The sequence below is a fragment of the Gilbertella persicaria genome, assembly GCF_025201335.1.
Source record: "Gilbertella persicaria strain CBS 190.32 chromosome Unknown B0P05scaffold_45, whole genome shotgun sequence".
In the NCBI taxonomy this organism is placed as follows: Eukaryota; Fungi; Mucoromycota; class Mucoromycetes; order Mucorales; family Choanephoraceae; genus Gilbertella; species Gilbertella persicaria.
The window spans coordinates 1-15,793 of record NW_026252006.1 but is presented as its reverse complement, the minus strand read 5'-3'; the positions used below and the strand labels follow the sequence as shown (position 1 = coordinate 15,793).

The following is a 15,793-nucleotide window of genomic DNA, read 5'->3' as shown; positions in this document are numbered from 1 at the left end:
GGTCTTGGTGCATTGAATGATGATTGGCTTGTTAAAATTAGAGCCTTATTAACTTCTTAATTGAAGTCTTTTTTTTTATACAAAAAAGTCAATTTCTCCCGCAAAGCAGCACGAATTCAGAGTTTGAAAGGGGAAAATCAAATGGTTTTTTCTAGGTTTATTTTTGCATAGCTTTATGCACATCTTCTAAGGTTGGAACAGAAGCCATTGATCCTTTATGTTGAACAGCGACAGAAGAAGCAAAGTTTGCTTCATTAAGAGCATTTTCAATTCTGTTAAAGTAGTCCTCAGTTTGGTTTCTAACAAGTGCAGCCAAAAAGAATCCCTACATAATGAAACGGGTTAAACAAAACGCTAGTCTATAAAATAACTTACAACAAACGTATCGCCTGCTCCTGTGGTGTCTTTGACAGATACTTTTCTACCAGCCACTTTGAAATCTTTTATTTCGGCATCCTTTCTAAACTTCGCAACCACGCCTTCTCCTCCCAGAGTAATGACAACACCTTGCATGGATTTGAATGTGTTTAATAATGCATTTGCCAAATCCAACCCTGATTTCTCTGCTGCATTGCTGTGTAGTTCTTGAAGTAAAGCCTCAGCTTCGTGCTCATTAACAATCAAGATAGTAACCTTATCAAAAGGAAACTCCTTCAAGATACCCTTCGTTAGAGGAGCAGGATTAAAAAGAACAGAAAGACCCCTCTCCGCTGCCAATTTCATGATTTCACCACCTTCACTGATTTCATTTTGTTGAACGATCCAATCGCCTGGTCCAAATGACTCAAGTACCTTGTGCGCATCTTGTGCTCGATAAGTACTATTGGTACCAGGATACAACACGATACAATTATCGCCTGTTTCCTTACTGACCTGAATAAATGCACGACCATTTCTCTAATCCATCGAAAACTTAAATACATGATCAAAAGCAGTCATTCACGATACCTCGTCTTCTTTAACATTGGCCATTGACATATCTACACCTTGTTCACTCATGAAATCCTTGATCTAATAACAAGTGAATTCATGTACCCGAAGCTTGAACTTACCCATATAGCGTCATGACCAAAATTACCAGCATGATAGACGCGTCCACCAGCCTTAGCAATGGCAATGGATTGATTTGCACCTATGGCCTGGTATCAATTTTTTTTCTCGCCCTTTGTTTGTTGTTTTCAAACCTTTTCCACCAGCACGAACTACATATTCAGTAGAAGACAATGTTTCCCCAGAAGCGCAAATGTGAGGAACCGTAAAAAACTCGTCGATATTGACAGAACCGTAGTTAATTATCTTGCTCATAAAGAGAAAAAAAAGAAGAAAAGAACAGAGAGAAAAAGAAGAGGTTTATGCATGTTTTACGTAACTATTTTGTGACAATTGAATTCTTAGGTAACACAAAGACGTTAGTCTAAATAATTCTTAATGAACTCCTCTTTCCTTTTTTTTTCCCGTAAAGATTCACACATTGATTTTATTTCAGGAAAAAAAAGAGCAGTGATAATAATGAACAAGCTCTATACTACACAGACTCATACATACAGACACATGCCAAATAAAAAAAAAAAAAAGGTTCTAATTAAAAATTATGTATATAAATAGATAGATATACGTATATTATCAGTTTAGTCAACAACATTAACCTTGACAGTTTCAGTAGCAGTCATTTGACCACGACGAAGTTGAACCAATTCAACAAAGTCAACAGCGTAAGATCCAGGCTTAGTGCTCTTGGGGATAGTCCACTTCTTGGTATAGGTAACATATTTATCTTGTTTGGCTGCGACAGGACTAGATAGGCCATGAGTATAAACACAATCATAAAAAAAAAAGAATACTTTACCAATACTTGTGGATAATGGCGACCTTTTGTTGCTTTGCATTACCAGTTCTTTTGTGGAAGTTGATATTTAACTTGAGAGCTCTACCAGCAGCAACATGATCTTTGATAAGAGGTTGCATAACGTATTTGACAGTCAAAGGTTTGCCAGCAACTAAATTTTGACCATTTTTAGGTGATGAGATCTTGATGAATTGAAGTTGAGAGAATACACTAGCGTATGCTGATTGAATGAAAACAAGGCACACAGCTACAAACAAAAATATTTTTGTTGAGATAAACATGATAAAGAAAAAGGAAAGGAAAGGAAAGGAAAAGGTGAAAAAAAGGGAGAAAGATGTTTACAAATAATTCATTTATATACATCTATATTAGATGGTACACAAGTCATATTAGCTGATTTGAAAAAAAAGTTTGTTCTTTGACTTCTTTTTGGTTGATTGAGCACTGTTACACGGAGCGCTTTTTCTTTTACCAAAAAAATTGGCGATGAAGCAGAATCTTGGCTAAATAAAGTACTTCTATTAATAATTCTCGGTTGACTCTTTTACTTTAAGCTTGCACGTTTTATTGTCTAGCTAAATAGTTTGTCAAACGATAAAAGACAGAGAGAAAGAGGAAGAGCTTTTTTTAGAAGCAGACATAAGAAATCGTACAACGATCAGCACATGTTCCTTTTCAATTTCTGTTTTTTTATATAAACACTTTCTGCAAAATGAAAACACCGGGAATCTAAAGTATAGAAAAAATAGACAAGAGGATTCTTGTTTTTCTTCTTCTTCCTATCGCTACTGTTTATGTCTTTTTTATGCATATAAATTGGCTTTGTTTCTCCTTTTCTTTACAATAAAATAAAAACGATTGCTTAATTTTGCGGACTTTTTTCTTGGAAGCTAATCTATTTGAGGGGTAGGAAGGTAGTTTATCAAAAATACAAAAGCTGATTATTTCTACAATGACTATTTATTAACAAAGAGTTATTTCCTCAATAAAATAAAAGAAGGGAATCAAATTAAAGCTTTATTAAAAGTTTACCGGTTGTTCCTCTGCTTTCGATATCTGTGTGTGCTTGCTTGGCATCCTTCAATTCATACAACTTATGGATGTGCAATTTGATTATCTTCTTGCTCAAAAGATCCAATACTTCGCCAAACCATTTAACAATTTCTTCGCGAGTTGCCAAGTATGCGAAAAGACTAGGTCTCATTAACTTGATGTTCTTGGGTGTCAAGCAAGTGATAGAGATTGGAGGCACAGATCCAGATGCATTACCAAATGAGACCAAGGTACCCAAACGGCGTGTCACAGCGAGCGAGTCATCAAATGTGGCCTTACCGACACCATCTAAAACAGCATGACAGCCCAAGTTATTGGTAATCTCGTTGACTCGCTTAACTACATCCTCGCGTGTATAAATAATGGTATGAGTGGCGCCATTTTGACGAGCAAGCTCGGCCTTTTCTTCGGAGCTGACGGTACCGATGACAGTAGCACCGAGATGATGAGCCATTTGACACAACAAAAGACCTACACCACCAGCTGCAGCATGCACCAAAACCGTATCACCCTTTTTGATAGGGTAGGCATCACGGACCATGGTCCATGCTGTGATGGCTTGAATACCAACAGCAGCAGCATCTTGATAACTCACTTCGTCTACTAATTTAAGTACATTTTCAGCGGGTACGTCCGTGTAGTCGGCATAAGTAGAACCAGAGAGATAGACAACTCTATCGCCTACTTTGAAATCCTTGATATTGGAACCTACTTGAACAACTTCACCAGCACTAAAAAAAATCATGAGAATGATATCAATACACACAAATGACATGACTTACCCTTCTCTTCCAGGCGTGTACGGTAAAGGAACCTTGTAAAGACCTGATCTATGGTAGGTGTCAATGTAGTTGATACCAACAAAATGGTTCTTGACGAGAACAGAGTCATTTTTGATTTGAGGAACTGGAACGTCTTCCTTATAAATTAACTTATCAACACCACCGTGTTCATTAAAAAAGACAGCACGCATCGTATTGGGTGTAGACATGGCTCGAATGGAATGTGACTTTAAGAATGTCTTAAAAGGCTTTTGAGAGAGAAAACGAGGAGTAATGTTGCGAAGCATTTAAATAAAGGCAGATTCCTTTTGATGAGAACATTTACATTATTTACTTACAGTCACGGATGGACATATTCAAAGCATTTGGTCCGGTTTCTTGTACAACAAACGGAAAAATTATTCGCACATTTCCGAAAAAAAGATGTGCGTACTTTAAAAAATAAATCGCACAGAAAAAAAAATAGCGTATTCAACAGAAAAATGGCGTGGTGTGATTTAAAAGTACACACATCTTTTTTTCGGAAATGCGCGAATAATTTTTCCGTTTGGTGTACGCCTAGTATCGATTATGCAATTGAATAGTCGCAGGCTTATTTTAGTATATACTACGAGTCGGTAAATTTTGACTGCAAAACTAATAGATTGGGCCCCCTTAGTGCCATAAGGCTAAAAGTTAAAACTGCTTAAGTTGATTGAAAAAAGAAAACAACATCCACACCCTTATTATATATCTTAATTTGTAGCAATAAAAAGCTCTTTATATATAAAGACTATGCTAATTTAATTTACAAAGCTTGATACAATGAGCCCAGTTACCTAACTGACACACCTTTCATCACTGACTTCCTACGGAGAAGAAGTGGATCGTTCATTAGTGACAAATTTAAATCAGTGATTATTTTTGATAAGCACGCAATTTTTATTTACAAGATTTAAACTTTTTTGTATGATATATTACTGAGGAAGAAGAAGTATAGTCAAGTAGGTATTTAGACAGAACACGTTTCGCGTTGGTAGAAGAAGTATAGCAAGAGCCATGGATCCAGCAAATACGAGGACCCATCTTTGCTTTGTCGACATTGACTCTTTCCAGAGCTGTGTTTTGTTGCAAGAGACTCTTGTAAAAAAAATCTGTAATACAATGCGTAAATTTCAAAAGGCCGATAGCTTACTTGAAACATTAGGGAAAATCGTCACATCAAATGTTGTTGTTGTTGAGAGTAGAGAGAATCGGAAATTTAGTACTTTAACTTATAGAGCTTTGTATTTAAACAAATAGTGTCAAAGAAGCAGGAGGAGCCACTAATTTGAGCAGAACATCTCATACTGATCTTTGATTATTTTCTGGAGTATAATCGAGATAAGATATTCACTTACAGCGATAAATAATGATTAAGCTACTAAAGAATAGCCAAATTGCTTTAGTCGTCCTTTGTTTGGCCTGTTTGTAAAACAAGTAAAGTCAGATTTGGCCGTTTGGTGGATCTAATCAAAATGGTCAAATATGTAACAAAATTGGGATTTTGACAATAGGACAGTGCAGTATTTTTCTTGTTCATTAAGGGCTACATCTCACATGACATTTACTTTGATGTAGAAGTTATTTTATACAAAACAAAGCAAAATAAAAGTAATGAATGCGAAGAAGGCCTGTTTTATCATTGATGGGAATTTATGGCACTAAAAATTTGTAATAATCCTGCTAACAGTAACAAGCACCATGAGTTTCATCAGTTTTTATTGTATTAGAATAGCCTAAATTTTTTCAATTCTATTATTTACATTTATCCTCTAGATATGCAAAGAAATGAATACACAAAGCGAGTTTACACAACTGATTATAGTTGAGCAACTTGATCACAAATCTGATAAAAAAAATCATTTGTTCACGCCACCTTTTAAAGTAGCCAAGGTAACAGATTGATTGGCCAAGCCACACATTTCCGAATGTGGTATTTTTATTCTAACCCTTCTCTTTTATTTTGCACTCTTGTCAAAATAAGGTTCGTACTGTTCAAGAAGCCCCCCTCCCCCTTATTCTTGTTCAGTTGGCCTAGAGAGCTGGAAGAGTCTTGACTTCCAACCGTGTAACTGTGTTTGTTCAGTATTTTGCTTCTTTGGCGCTGTTTAGATACAACATTGCACTAAAACTTGTGTAATCAAAGGCTAGGGACAATAGCTGATGTTTATACAACTACTGATTGGCTGCAGACAAGGGGTAGATATTAGACCAAAGAAGAAGCAACTATGTATGCAGAGATGGAGGCGTGATGAACTTCTGTCTAGAGATCAGGTCTTTGGGTTTACTGATTCTCTATACAAATATACTTACATTCCATTCCTTAACCCAGCCTTCTCTTCCAGTCCTTCATTTCAGTGTACATTATTTTTTTACATCTATCACTCACCCCACATATCATCGGTCTCTCCTGTTCCCTTCTTGTCGTTTATACCTTCCTGCCCTAATTCACAATTACTTTGCTAACATATTTCAAGCCGTCGATGCATTACCACACAATTTCGAGTCCTGTCAAGCCCCTCTTCAAGTCTGTCTCCGTCTTCTTGTCTCTGAACTTTTCATTCATTACCCACAACCCTCTGGTCCATCTTCTCTCCTTTCCTTCATACCGCCTGATTCTCTTTTCCGCAAACCCTCTGATCTCTCCCGCCTCATTGGTCACGATCTATTCATCCACGATACTCAATCTCTATCCATAAAATACCGCACACGCAATACATTGACTCAACACCGTCGTATCTTCCCCCCCCCTCTCTTCAAATTTTGAAACATATCCACAAACAAAAACTATTTCTCAAACCATTTGTCCTCGCTCACCTTGAATCTACTATGATTACACCTCCCCTTAACACCTACAATATCCTTCATCCTTCTTGCCTGCAATCCTTTGTCACCACACTTACATACTTTCAATCTGTCTCCTCGCCATTAGTTTTCAAACCTGCACCTCCCACTATTTCTGGTTATAAAGCCTTACTTCCACCAATACATTCCTACACCCACCTCACCTTTTGACATTGTCCCTAATTGGAAAGCCTTTTGGTCACTTCAAATCACACGTCGCTCCCGCAATATCTGGTTCCGCTTTCTGCACAAGACCATCAATACTCGTTTCTACCTACACCAAAAACTACCGAAGCTCATCACTAGCCCTCAATGCATTCACTGTCCTTACTTCCGTCGCAACACCATTGACACACTTGACCACTTCAACTTTCTTTGTCCAGTCAATTACAGAATCCGGTGTCACATCCTCTCCACATATATCGATCCTTCTCTTACCGCTCCTTCAATTCACCTCTTACGACAACTCCTCAATCTCCGTACCACCATCAGTCGCTCCAGTCATTCTGCATTTCCAACCCTATCCACACAACAAATCTGCGCTAGCACATTGGAAGGTCTATGGTCCAGCCATTGGCGTTTGGTTTTTGATTTCACACCCTTCACCTTTTCTGCTGTACTCTCCATAATCAAACGCCTGCTGACTAAACAATCCGATGAACAAGAACTAATACTTCTTGACTGAAATCACTTTCCTTACTAGTTAAACTTATGCACATTTCCTCTCTCTTTCTTATTGCACATCATATCCCTCCAGTCTCAATTATCACTCATTATGACATCTTTAGGACTTTAAATAAAACAGGAACATAGTTCCCCTACAAAAAAAAAAAAATAAAATAAAAAAAATAAATAAAAAAAAAAAATAAAATAAAAAATAGAAAATAAAAAATAAAAATAAAAAATAAAAAATAAAAATAAAAAATAAAAAATAAAAAATAAAAAATAAAAAATAAAAAATAAAAAATAAAAAAAGTTTTATGAGATTTTTGGCCATTTTTTACAAGCTGCCTTTTTTGATCCAAATCAACTCCAAAAGTGCCCTTTATGTCGACAGACATTGTTCTTAGGTCTTTAAATTATTTATGTATGCATAAACAGGATTTATGCTACCTTCATCTTATCGAAGAAAAAAAAAGAGATTTGTATGAAGTGTTGCCTGTTTTCACTAACAAAGCATCTATTTGCCTGATGTCTCTCTTACATGGGTAAGCTTATCCAAACAAAACGCCTCGTTACAAGCTGCTTGATCCCCTTAATCAGAAAGATGTTTGCTTATAAAAAATGCTAGAATGTTGGGAAGTTTACTTCAACTCTATACTTTTGTCACTGCTGCATAAAGTGATCAAATCGCTCTTTTAAAAAATTGGGTTTCAACATATAAAAGTTACACGCACTCTTTCCTCCTTACCTTAGTTCCCCTTGTTTGATCAAATGTTTTTGTTAAGCATTTGCTTCATTATGTATAATCACACGTTAAGCTTTTTTATTGAAATAAATAATCGTTTTAAACACCAATAAACTTCCAGCTTGCTAAGCCCATTGCTTTTGAAACAAAATAATAATAGAGTTGGGTTCGTTTAGAAGCCAGATAGGTATCAGTCTGTTTATATTCTTGATAATCCCTGTCTGTTGTAATTGATTTGGGTATGTGATGAACATTTTCAAGCATAGCTGGTACATCATCGCCTACAACACCATCTACTTGCCACAAAACGCATGTCTTCATCTGTAATGGATCATTAATTGTCCATGTAAACACGCGCTTGTTTTGTGCATGTATTTCCTTGATAAGCGATTGACCATCGTGTGTAGCCAAACCAGCAAAGGGTAAACTCAAGTAATCAACATGCTCCAAAAAGTGAGAGCGAGCAGCTGAGATAGAGATACCAATAAAGCATAACTTGAATTTTGGAAACAACGCTTTTGCCTTCTTCAAGAACTCGACACTCCAAATACCAATCACTAGCAAGTCATACAGTTCAGGATAGTCTGCAATATAGCTATCAATCAACTTTTTCAATACATCTAGAATTTCAATAGGGTTGTCAAACTAATACAAGATTTAGTGTCTCATAACTCTTTTTTTTTTTTTTTTTTTTTTTTTTTTTTTACAACTTACCTTGATATCAACAATCATATAAAATCCCTTTTTGGAACTAATCTCGGGACGAATAAGCATGTCAAGTACATCATTAAACCGAGGAATAGGTTGAGCAGGTTCAGTTTTTGTCTTGAGACCATCTATATAACCATGCCAATTTTGATCACGTACTGCTCCAGTACCAGTTGAGGTTCTGTTCAGGGTCAAATCATGCATGACTACAATCTCATCATCTTTACTAAGTCTAATGTCTAGCAAACACATTAATTGTTTTGGACGAATACCATCATAATAACCATACCTCCTTCTAAAGCAATGGTGCCTGCGTCAATGGCATTTTCATATGAAATCATTGTGTTTTCAGGGTTTGCTGCCGAGAAACCACGGTGAGCAATCACATCAGGCAACCCTATCATTTTTTTTTAGCTTTATTCATACATCCAAGGTTCAATCATTTACGAATATCTAGTGAATTTTCTTTATCTGACATTTTCAATAGAGAGAAGAAAAGAAAAAGAGAAACAATTCAGTTTGGTATTTATTTGGTCTATCTGAATCTAAAAAAAAAAATTAGACTCTTTTTCTCTGAATCGTCCCTAATTTCCGTACATGATGAATCAAAAGCTCTTAATTAAATAGTAACAATACATACTGAGAGTCATACAAAAATCCACCAATAGCCTTTTGCTGTGTATAGCATATGTACAAATCATCATATGATTCTAAAGAAAGAGGGTCCCATCTCCTATCATCAGACTTGATGAGAAAGAAAGTCCGGTGCCTGAATTGATTTCCCGGATCAGAGTGTGACTTTGCTTTTTGACAGCAGGACCCAAGACCATAGCTTCTTTTCTTTTTCTTTCTATATTACACTTTATGTCTTTGCCGTTTGGTTTAAAAGCACCTTCTAAAGGTACACTCATATTCAGCGGTGTAGCAGGTGCTATTAGTGGCCTTATCTACACTAGTAACAAACACGCTGAAGAGTCAAGAAAGAGACTTACTCAACGAGTATCTTTTCTTGCAGAAAGACCTTGTGGTATCCATGTATGTCTATTAAAACATAGAGTCGTCAACTGAATTCAATTTTAGGAAACACCTCGAAAAGTACTTGTTTATATCTCAGCACCCCCTGGAGATAGTCTTGAAAAAAGTAGAAATTGGTTTCGTGAATATGTTAAAGTAAGTGCTTGTATAATTTACAAAAGATTTAATGGTGTGTAGCCTGTACTTGTTGCAGGAGCAGTAGACTATGAAGTCAAAGAAGCCAAATCTGCTGGACAAATTGAAAGTTCTGTTATGAAAGATATCATTCAATTTCGTCGTCAAGCATTAGAGGAGGCCGAGAAATCAACAACAGCAGAGGATTTGGATAGATCAGTGATGGATAATGCACCCAAGATCAACAGCCGTAAACCTTTTCCATCTCCTGTACTGAAAAAGCCTTCTTCATCGACAGAAGATGCCAACAAGGACGAATATGATGGCATTTTAGCTATTGGAAGAAATGCTTACCGTGAAGTGTTGAATGGATTATCCAAGGGCTGTGATGCTGATCCTTTTACCATTGAAGAAACCAAGACAGAAGAAGTCAAGCCTGATGAAAGCAATAAGAGTGACGAAAACAAATCTGAAGAAAGTAAATTTGATGAAGAAATTAAATTAGAACAAGATAAATTTGAAGAAAATACACTACAAACAAATGATGTGGATCACTTTTCGCTACCATCTAAATTTTCACCTGTTATGTACATTCCACACGTAAACATTATTGGCTGGTCAAATATTCCTTATAGATTATATATGTGGTATGCAGACTATAAAAGAATTGATGACATTGGCAACTATGTAGTTGCTGTTGTCTTGAATCAAACTCGCCCAGTGGAAAAGCAGGATGCTGATAAGGGTCAACATGAAAAGAAGTACTGGATTGGTGACGAAGAAGTAGAAGAACTGGCAAAGAATGATCCACCTATTGAAATTGATGAAAGGATCATTGATAAGCTTACTACCTATATCACTGAATAAAAAATAGACGGAGTTTTTTTGCGCAAACGAAAAAAAAAAGTTCTCGCTTTTTCTCTCTCTCTCTCTTCCCTCTTTTTTTTCTCCTTTTCTTATTTCAAATGGCTCGTGGTGCACAAAAGGAACAAGCCAGGTTAGAAATATGGTGAGAAGTGCTATATATAATTGACCGAGACAATTCAATATCTAGACAAAAAGCACAAAAGGAAGCTGCCAAGCGTAAGAGTAATGGTTCTCAATTAAATGCTCGTGCTGCTGGTCTTCAGGTACAAAAGAGAACTATATAAAGTAAATTTATCTCACTCTCCGTATATAGATCAAATGTGCCAAATGCTTCATTGCACTTGCCAACTATAACCTTTTGAAACAACATATGGAAGTAAGGTTTATAACCCATAAATGTCCGGAATTACTCATGCTCCCTCATAGGCTAAGCATCCCAAGGATCCTGTTCCTCCAGAGAGCGATTTTGTTAAATAATATATAGGCTTTCCATATACAAAATTATTACAATAAAAAAACATTAATCCCTGACTTTATGATGGTGAACGGAGTATTAAAAAAATATGGTGATTGAAGCAGGTAAAGATCACTTTTCCCCTTTTTTCCCATTCCGAAATTTATCATGTTTTGTTGCCTTGGTAAAAGAGACACACGTGTATGTCCGTTCTGCCATATTAAAGAAGCAGTTGGAGAACGATGGGTAACCGAGGTATATAACTACATTATGTGTATCAATAATGTTCATTATTTCAGTAGACAGAAGATCTTGTAGCCTTTCAAGATCGTTCACCTTCAGCACAACTTCATTTACTTGTCATACCAAAGAACCACATCAAAACAGTCAAAGATTTAGGTCAGGGCGATATACCTTTATGTAGGTAAAATTGAATGTAAACATACAGGTATTAAATGTAAATGCCAGTGCAGCAAATGATTGAATTAGGCAGGCGACTATTAAAAGAAAATGGTTTCAATCCCGACAACACATCTCAAACACGGTAAAGTAAAATGTAAAATATATCACACACTTACAGAAAAAAAAAGTCTCGGATTTCATGTTCCACCCTTCAATAGTGTTGACCATTTACATATGCATGTGATTGGGCTACCGTTTAAAAATAAGCCAAGAAGCTTTAAATATAGAATTGGATATCCTTGGTACGCTGATGCAAGTACCGTGTTTGATCGACTTAGGCAGGGCATGAGTCCAGTATAATTCTGACTTATGATATCATTTGCATGTAGAAAAGCGGAGAGAAACTCAAAGTCAAGGGACAGAAAAAAAAGCTATATAAAGTTAACCTTTTTTATTATTATTATATTTAGACTATTTTCTTTCTCAATAATAATACATTTCTTCTTCTTTTTCTTTTATGTTTCATCAACTAAAGAACCTATTTCGCAGCAACAATCACAATAAGCTCACAAGCAATCCGGAACAACGTAAAGCACATACAAAGCAAACTGCTGAGCGTATTGTTCAAGAAGAAAACATTGCAAAATCAAAATTACCTAATTATGAAGGGCTGTCTCAATACCAGCTATTAAAGAAATTGGGCGAGTATGTAACTACTTATCGTTCTCCCACATCATTAAGCATACATTAGGGGTGCCTTTTCTAATGTCTATAAAGCCATGGACAAAAAATCTGGTCAGCACGTCGCTATAAAAATAGTTAGAAAGTTCGAATTGAATCAAATTCAGGTATCATCACGGGTTTCGTTTTCCTCCTTTTTTGTATAACAATGAAAATTTTTTATATGTAGAAAGCAAGTGTGCTAAAAGAGGTACAAATTATGCGCACTTTGAACCATCCGTCCATTATTAAAATGCTTGCATTTATCGAAACAAGCGATGTATGTTTCAGATATTTATATATGCATACTGACATTTTTTATAGTATTACTTTTTAGTGCTTGAATTAATGAATGGTGGTGAAATCTTTCATCAGATTGTACAGCTTACTTATTTCAGTGAAGACCTTGCTCGTCATTGCATTCGACAAGTAGCTGAAGGTATACGATACTTGCATGAAGAACGTGGCGTTGTGCACCGAGATATTAAGCCAGAAAATATTTTATTTGAATCAATTCCTTTCATGGAACGAAAGACAAGTCCTTTACCAACCCAGCCTGAGAATGAAGATGAGCCAAAAGAAGATGAAGGCGAATTTGTCTATGGTCTAGGTGGTGGTGGTATTGGTAAAGTCAAGATTGCTGATTTTGGTCTTTCTAAGGTAGTCTGGGATAAACATACCATGACGCCTTGTGGCACTGTAGGTTACACTGCGCCTGAAATCGTTAGAGATGAAAGGTATTCAAAATCTGTAGACATGTGGGCACTAGGGTGTGTGCTTTACACTATGTTGTGCGGATTTCCCCCGTTCTATGACGAAAGTATTGCCACACTTACCCAAAAAGTAGCTAAAGGTCAATATGTGTTCTTAAGTCCTTGGTGGGATCATATCTCAGTGGATGCTAAGCATTTAGTACGCCATTTGTTAGATGTAAATCCAAAAAAAAGATATACGATTGATCAGTTTTTGTCGCATCCTTGGATGCTTCGACAGGCAAGTAGACCTATTTAAACTCCTTTTTTTCTATGCTGACACACTTTTCAGGATACTCCTATGTCTTCTGCTCCTGTGTCTCAGATCATTTCATCAACAACACAAGAACAAAAAGAAAAGAGAATTGATTCACCGGATCTATTAGTTCCCGCATCTACCACTACATCCGTTGCAGCTGAAACTGTGTCAATGGTGCCTTCATCGCCACAGAGTATTCCGCGCTCCAGCAAAAGAAAAGATGCGTTTTTATCTGGCATTGCTTCTATGAAAGAAGCATTTGATGTATCCTATGCAGTACACCGCATGGGAGAAGAACGAGCTAAACGTAAAGAAAACAAGAAGTTAAATTTGCACGAACAACAAATGCGATTTCAAATGCTAAATGGACCTTCTTTATCAGATAGTGAAGAAGAAGACTTATCCAAAGACGATATTAGCTCTGATTCTACTGCGTCATCTTCTTCAAATGATGATGAAAAACATCACGAGCGTCAGATTGAGTCACTTAGTAAGGCACTGAATGATACTCATGTTGAAGACAAAAGAAAGAGTACACTTATTCGGAAACTAGCAGGAGGACTAAAGGCTGATCAACCGCCAACACAAAAGAAACGTTTATTTGATAGTCCACATGTGGTAAATCAAAAGCCAAAATCCGGCTTTGAACTAAACATTAATAATGCTACATTGCTTGGTAGAAGAAAAAATGTGCCGCTTGTACATGACGAATAATAAATATTTGTTACAATAACTTCAGGTGATTATTTACTAACTCAAACCTTATTTTTATTGGTTCTCAATAAGCTACGTAAGCCAGCACTTGTTTGTTTGCCAGATGAAAATAGAATAGTTTAAATGAGGGCAATTATAGCTACAAAAACTGTACCATAAAGACAAGCCATATTAGTTTGATATCTTGCCTATTTTTTAAAGGGTTCTATTTTTTGCTCCACGTAGACTATGACTAAAGTTTTTCCAGAGGTGGTCGCAATTCTAAGAGATACAAAGGGAGAATGCATAGGATAATTAATTATAAACCTTTGTGTAAGTGTTTCTCGTCAATCAGAGAATTGAGAGAAGCACAAGTGGATGAAAGAAGTAGAGTTGGGTTAAACGGAATTTCAATGAAGATAGTATTCCAATGGGCTTTCCAAATGTGACCCATGCCTTGGAATACTATTTCTTGAGCATCTTACTCACTATTCTGAGTATAACGAATGGAATGAAAGCTCATATATCAGATTGCTTGTATGATATCATCAACAGTAGTGGTTGGCCATAAAAACTCAAATATAAGCTCTTTCCAAAAATGCATTTTTGGAAGGTATAAAAAGAGCATATGGTTGTCATTTTCAGTATAAAGATCACAAATTTGGCATAAAGGAGTTGGAAATCGTTTAGACAAGAAACGATTCATACGTATCTTTGTAAGCAGCTTATAGTTTATATATCGATACACCACATTTTGCACAACGGCGGTAAGGGACAATGTCCAAAATGAATCCCAAAAAGTAGAGGAAATGGTTGACAGGGTGGAAGGGGCAGGATAAGACTCCAAGCAAGTCATTTGATATACCTTAGAGCTGATCCCATCGCTTTGTCTCTTGGTAGATAAAACAGCAAAGCAGAAAAGAGGCAAAGCTGAATCCTGCATGTATATCTGAAGAGATGGCATTGGAGGTAGAAGATATTGATAAATGGCGTTGAAAAAAGGGAGCGACACCTATAGTCCTTCTTGCTAAACCACGAACTAACCTCTGTTGAATTGCTTGCAACTCTTCGGGAGTATTTTGAAGGAGCTTTCAAAGAATAACCTTGGCAAAAATAATCGTATATCATGAGGTCATTATCTTGGATTTGACGCATAGCAGGAGGCAAAAAAGGTCGTTGAACATTCGTATAATGCATGACCATGGAGATTATTAGTACCATACAAACTGCTGGATTGAACTCCATAGTATCAAAATTTCTAGGAAGTCTATCTATAGACGCATAGAGCAGTTGAATCGTACTGACTTTATTAGTGGCGCCATTGGATCGATTTATAAATTTTCTTGTAGATGGGAAGAGCAAAGGAACTTGTACATGCGAGACCCCTGTGACATTATGCATATGAAGTCGAATAATTTTCAGCCAATGTGTTGAAGAACGATTCAAAAGCAAAGAAAAGGTCCAGCGAAAAAAAAGTGCGTCTCTCTGTAGCAGAGGGTCCAAGATACCCAATCCATCCTTGTCTTTCGGAAATATCCATGTTGACCAAGCTATTCGAGGGAAAATCTATCTATTCAAAAATTGGCTTGCCAATGATCGAATACGAGACAGCTCCTGTGTACTGAAAGGAATGGCTCGACATAAGTTCCTGCATTTAGATAGGATCAACGTGTTGGTGACGGTGGCACGTCCTACACACGAAAGCGATCTACCCGAATGCATATGGAAATGAGACTGAATCTTGACAAACAGGGCTTTGAGAAAATTCCGTCGTTGAGCAATTGACTGAATAAGAAGAAAGCCTAAATATATTGCTGGCTTTAGATCGTCTGCGG

General features: G+C 36.6%; 9 protein-coding genes across 9 annotated transcripts; 6 read left to right on the top strand and 3 right to left on the bottom strand.

Moving 5' to 3' along the window:
- Window positions 1-354: 354 nt before the first annotated feature.
- B0P05DRAFT_477276 (Ribokinase-like protein) lies at window positions 355-2,127 on the bottom strand (the record flags this gene model as incomplete). The annotated part of the gene is made up of 5 exons (XM_051574956.1): window positions 355-897; window positions 1,053-1,132; window positions 1,185-1,263; window positions 1,647-1,794; window positions 1,847-2,127. 5 exons carry the CDS (start codon window positions 2,125-2,127, stop codon window positions 355-357), a joined length of 1,131 nt encoding a protein of 376 aa, XP_051431369.1.
- A 657-nt stretch (window positions 2,128-2,784) lies between these two features.
- On the bottom strand, window positions 2,785-4,143 carry B0P05DRAFT_556388 (uncharacterized protein). The gene is made up of 2 exons (XM_051579899.1): window positions 3,682-4,143; window positions 2,785-3,630 (listed from the first exon to the last, which is right to left on the bottom strand). The coding sequence occupies exons 1-2, from the start codon at window positions 3,966-3,968 to the stop codon at window positions 2,856-2,858; spliced, it is 1,062 nt and encodes a 353-aa protein (XP_051431368.1). The 5' UTR covers window positions 3,969-4,143; the 3' UTR covers window positions 2,785-2,855.
- Window positions 4,144-6,172: 2,029 nt separating this feature from the next.
- Window positions 6,173-6,421, top strand: B0P05DRAFT_556383 (uncharacterized protein). Its single transcript, XM_051579898.1, has one exon. It carries the CDS (start codon window positions 6,186-6,188, stop codon window positions 6,399-6,401), a length of 216 nt encoding a protein of 71 aa, XP_051431367.1. The 5' UTR covers window positions 6,173-6,185; the 3' UTR covers window positions 6,402-6,421.
- Window positions 6,422-6,832: 411 nt separating this feature from the next.
- Window positions 6,833-7,231, top strand: B0P05DRAFT_477245 (uncharacterized protein; the record flags this gene model as incomplete). Its single annotated transcript, XM_051574955.1, has 1 exon — window positions 6,833-7,231. A coding segment is annotated over one exon (399 nt), but the record flags the coding sequence as incomplete, so codon positions are not given.
- Window positions 7,232-7,983: 752 nt separating this feature from the next.
- On the bottom strand, window positions 7,984-9,341 carry B0P05DRAFT_556380 (PLC-like phosphodiesterase). The gene is made up of 5 exons (XM_051579897.1): window positions 9,303-9,341; window positions 9,110-9,246; window positions 8,952-9,059; window positions 8,669-8,901; window positions 7,984-8,599 (listed from the first exon to the last, which is right to left on the bottom strand). Exons 2-5 carry the CDS (start codon window positions 9,138-9,140, stop codon window positions 8,054-8,056), a joined length of 918 nt encoding a protein of 305 aa, XP_051431365.1. The 5' UTR covers window positions 9,141-9,246; window positions 9,303-9,341; the 3' UTR covers window positions 7,984-8,053.
- A 185-nt stretch (window positions 9,342-9,526) lies between these two features.
- Window positions 9,527-10,678, top strand: B0P05DRAFT_581189 (mitochondrial import inner membrane translocase subunit Tim54; the record flags this gene model as incomplete). Its single annotated transcript, XM_051582082.1, has 3 exons — window positions 9,527-9,697; window positions 9,743-9,832; window positions 9,875-10,678. The coding sequence occupies 3 exons, from the start codon at window positions 9,527-9,529 to the stop codon at window positions 10,676-10,678; spliced, it is 1,065 nt and encodes a 354-aa protein (XP_051431364.1).
- Window positions 10,679-10,749: 71 nt separating this feature from the next.
- B0P05DRAFT_640393 (putative zinc finger protein) lies at window positions 10,750-11,209 on the top strand. Its single transcript, XM_051583744.1, has 4 exons — window positions 10,750-10,808; window positions 10,866-10,941; window positions 10,992-11,054; window positions 11,105-11,209. The coding sequence occupies exons 1-4, from the start codon at window positions 10,777-10,779 to the stop codon at window positions 11,153-11,155; spliced, it is 222 nt and encodes a 73-aa protein (XP_051431363.1). The 5' UTR covers window positions 10,750-10,776; the 3' UTR covers window positions 11,156-11,209.
- Window positions 11,210-11,300: 91 nt separating this feature from the next.
- On the top strand, window positions 11,301-11,680 carry B0P05DRAFT_477302 (HIT-like domain-containing protein; the record flags this gene model as incomplete). The annotated part of the gene is made up of 3 exons (XM_051574958.1): window positions 11,301-11,387; window positions 11,435-11,552; window positions 11,601-11,680. The coding sequence occupies 3 exons, from the start codon at window positions 11,301-11,303 to the stop codon at window positions 11,678-11,680; spliced, it is 285 nt and encodes a 94-aa protein (XP_051431362.1).
- A 332-nt stretch (window positions 11,681-12,012) lies between these two features.
- B0P05DRAFT_516129 (kinase-like domain-containing protein) lies at window positions 12,013-14,066 on the top strand. The gene is made up of 5 exons (XM_051575695.1): window positions 12,013-12,239; window positions 12,286-12,382; window positions 12,445-12,534; window positions 12,579-13,247; window positions 13,299-14,066. The coding sequence occupies exons 1-5, from the start codon at window positions 12,052-12,054 to the stop codon at window positions 13,977-13,979; spliced, it is 1,725 nt and encodes a 574-aa protein (XP_051431361.1). The 5' UTR covers window positions 12,013-12,051; the 3' UTR covers window positions 13,980-14,066.
- The last annotated feature ends 1,727 nt before the right edge of the window (window positions 14,067-15,793 follow it).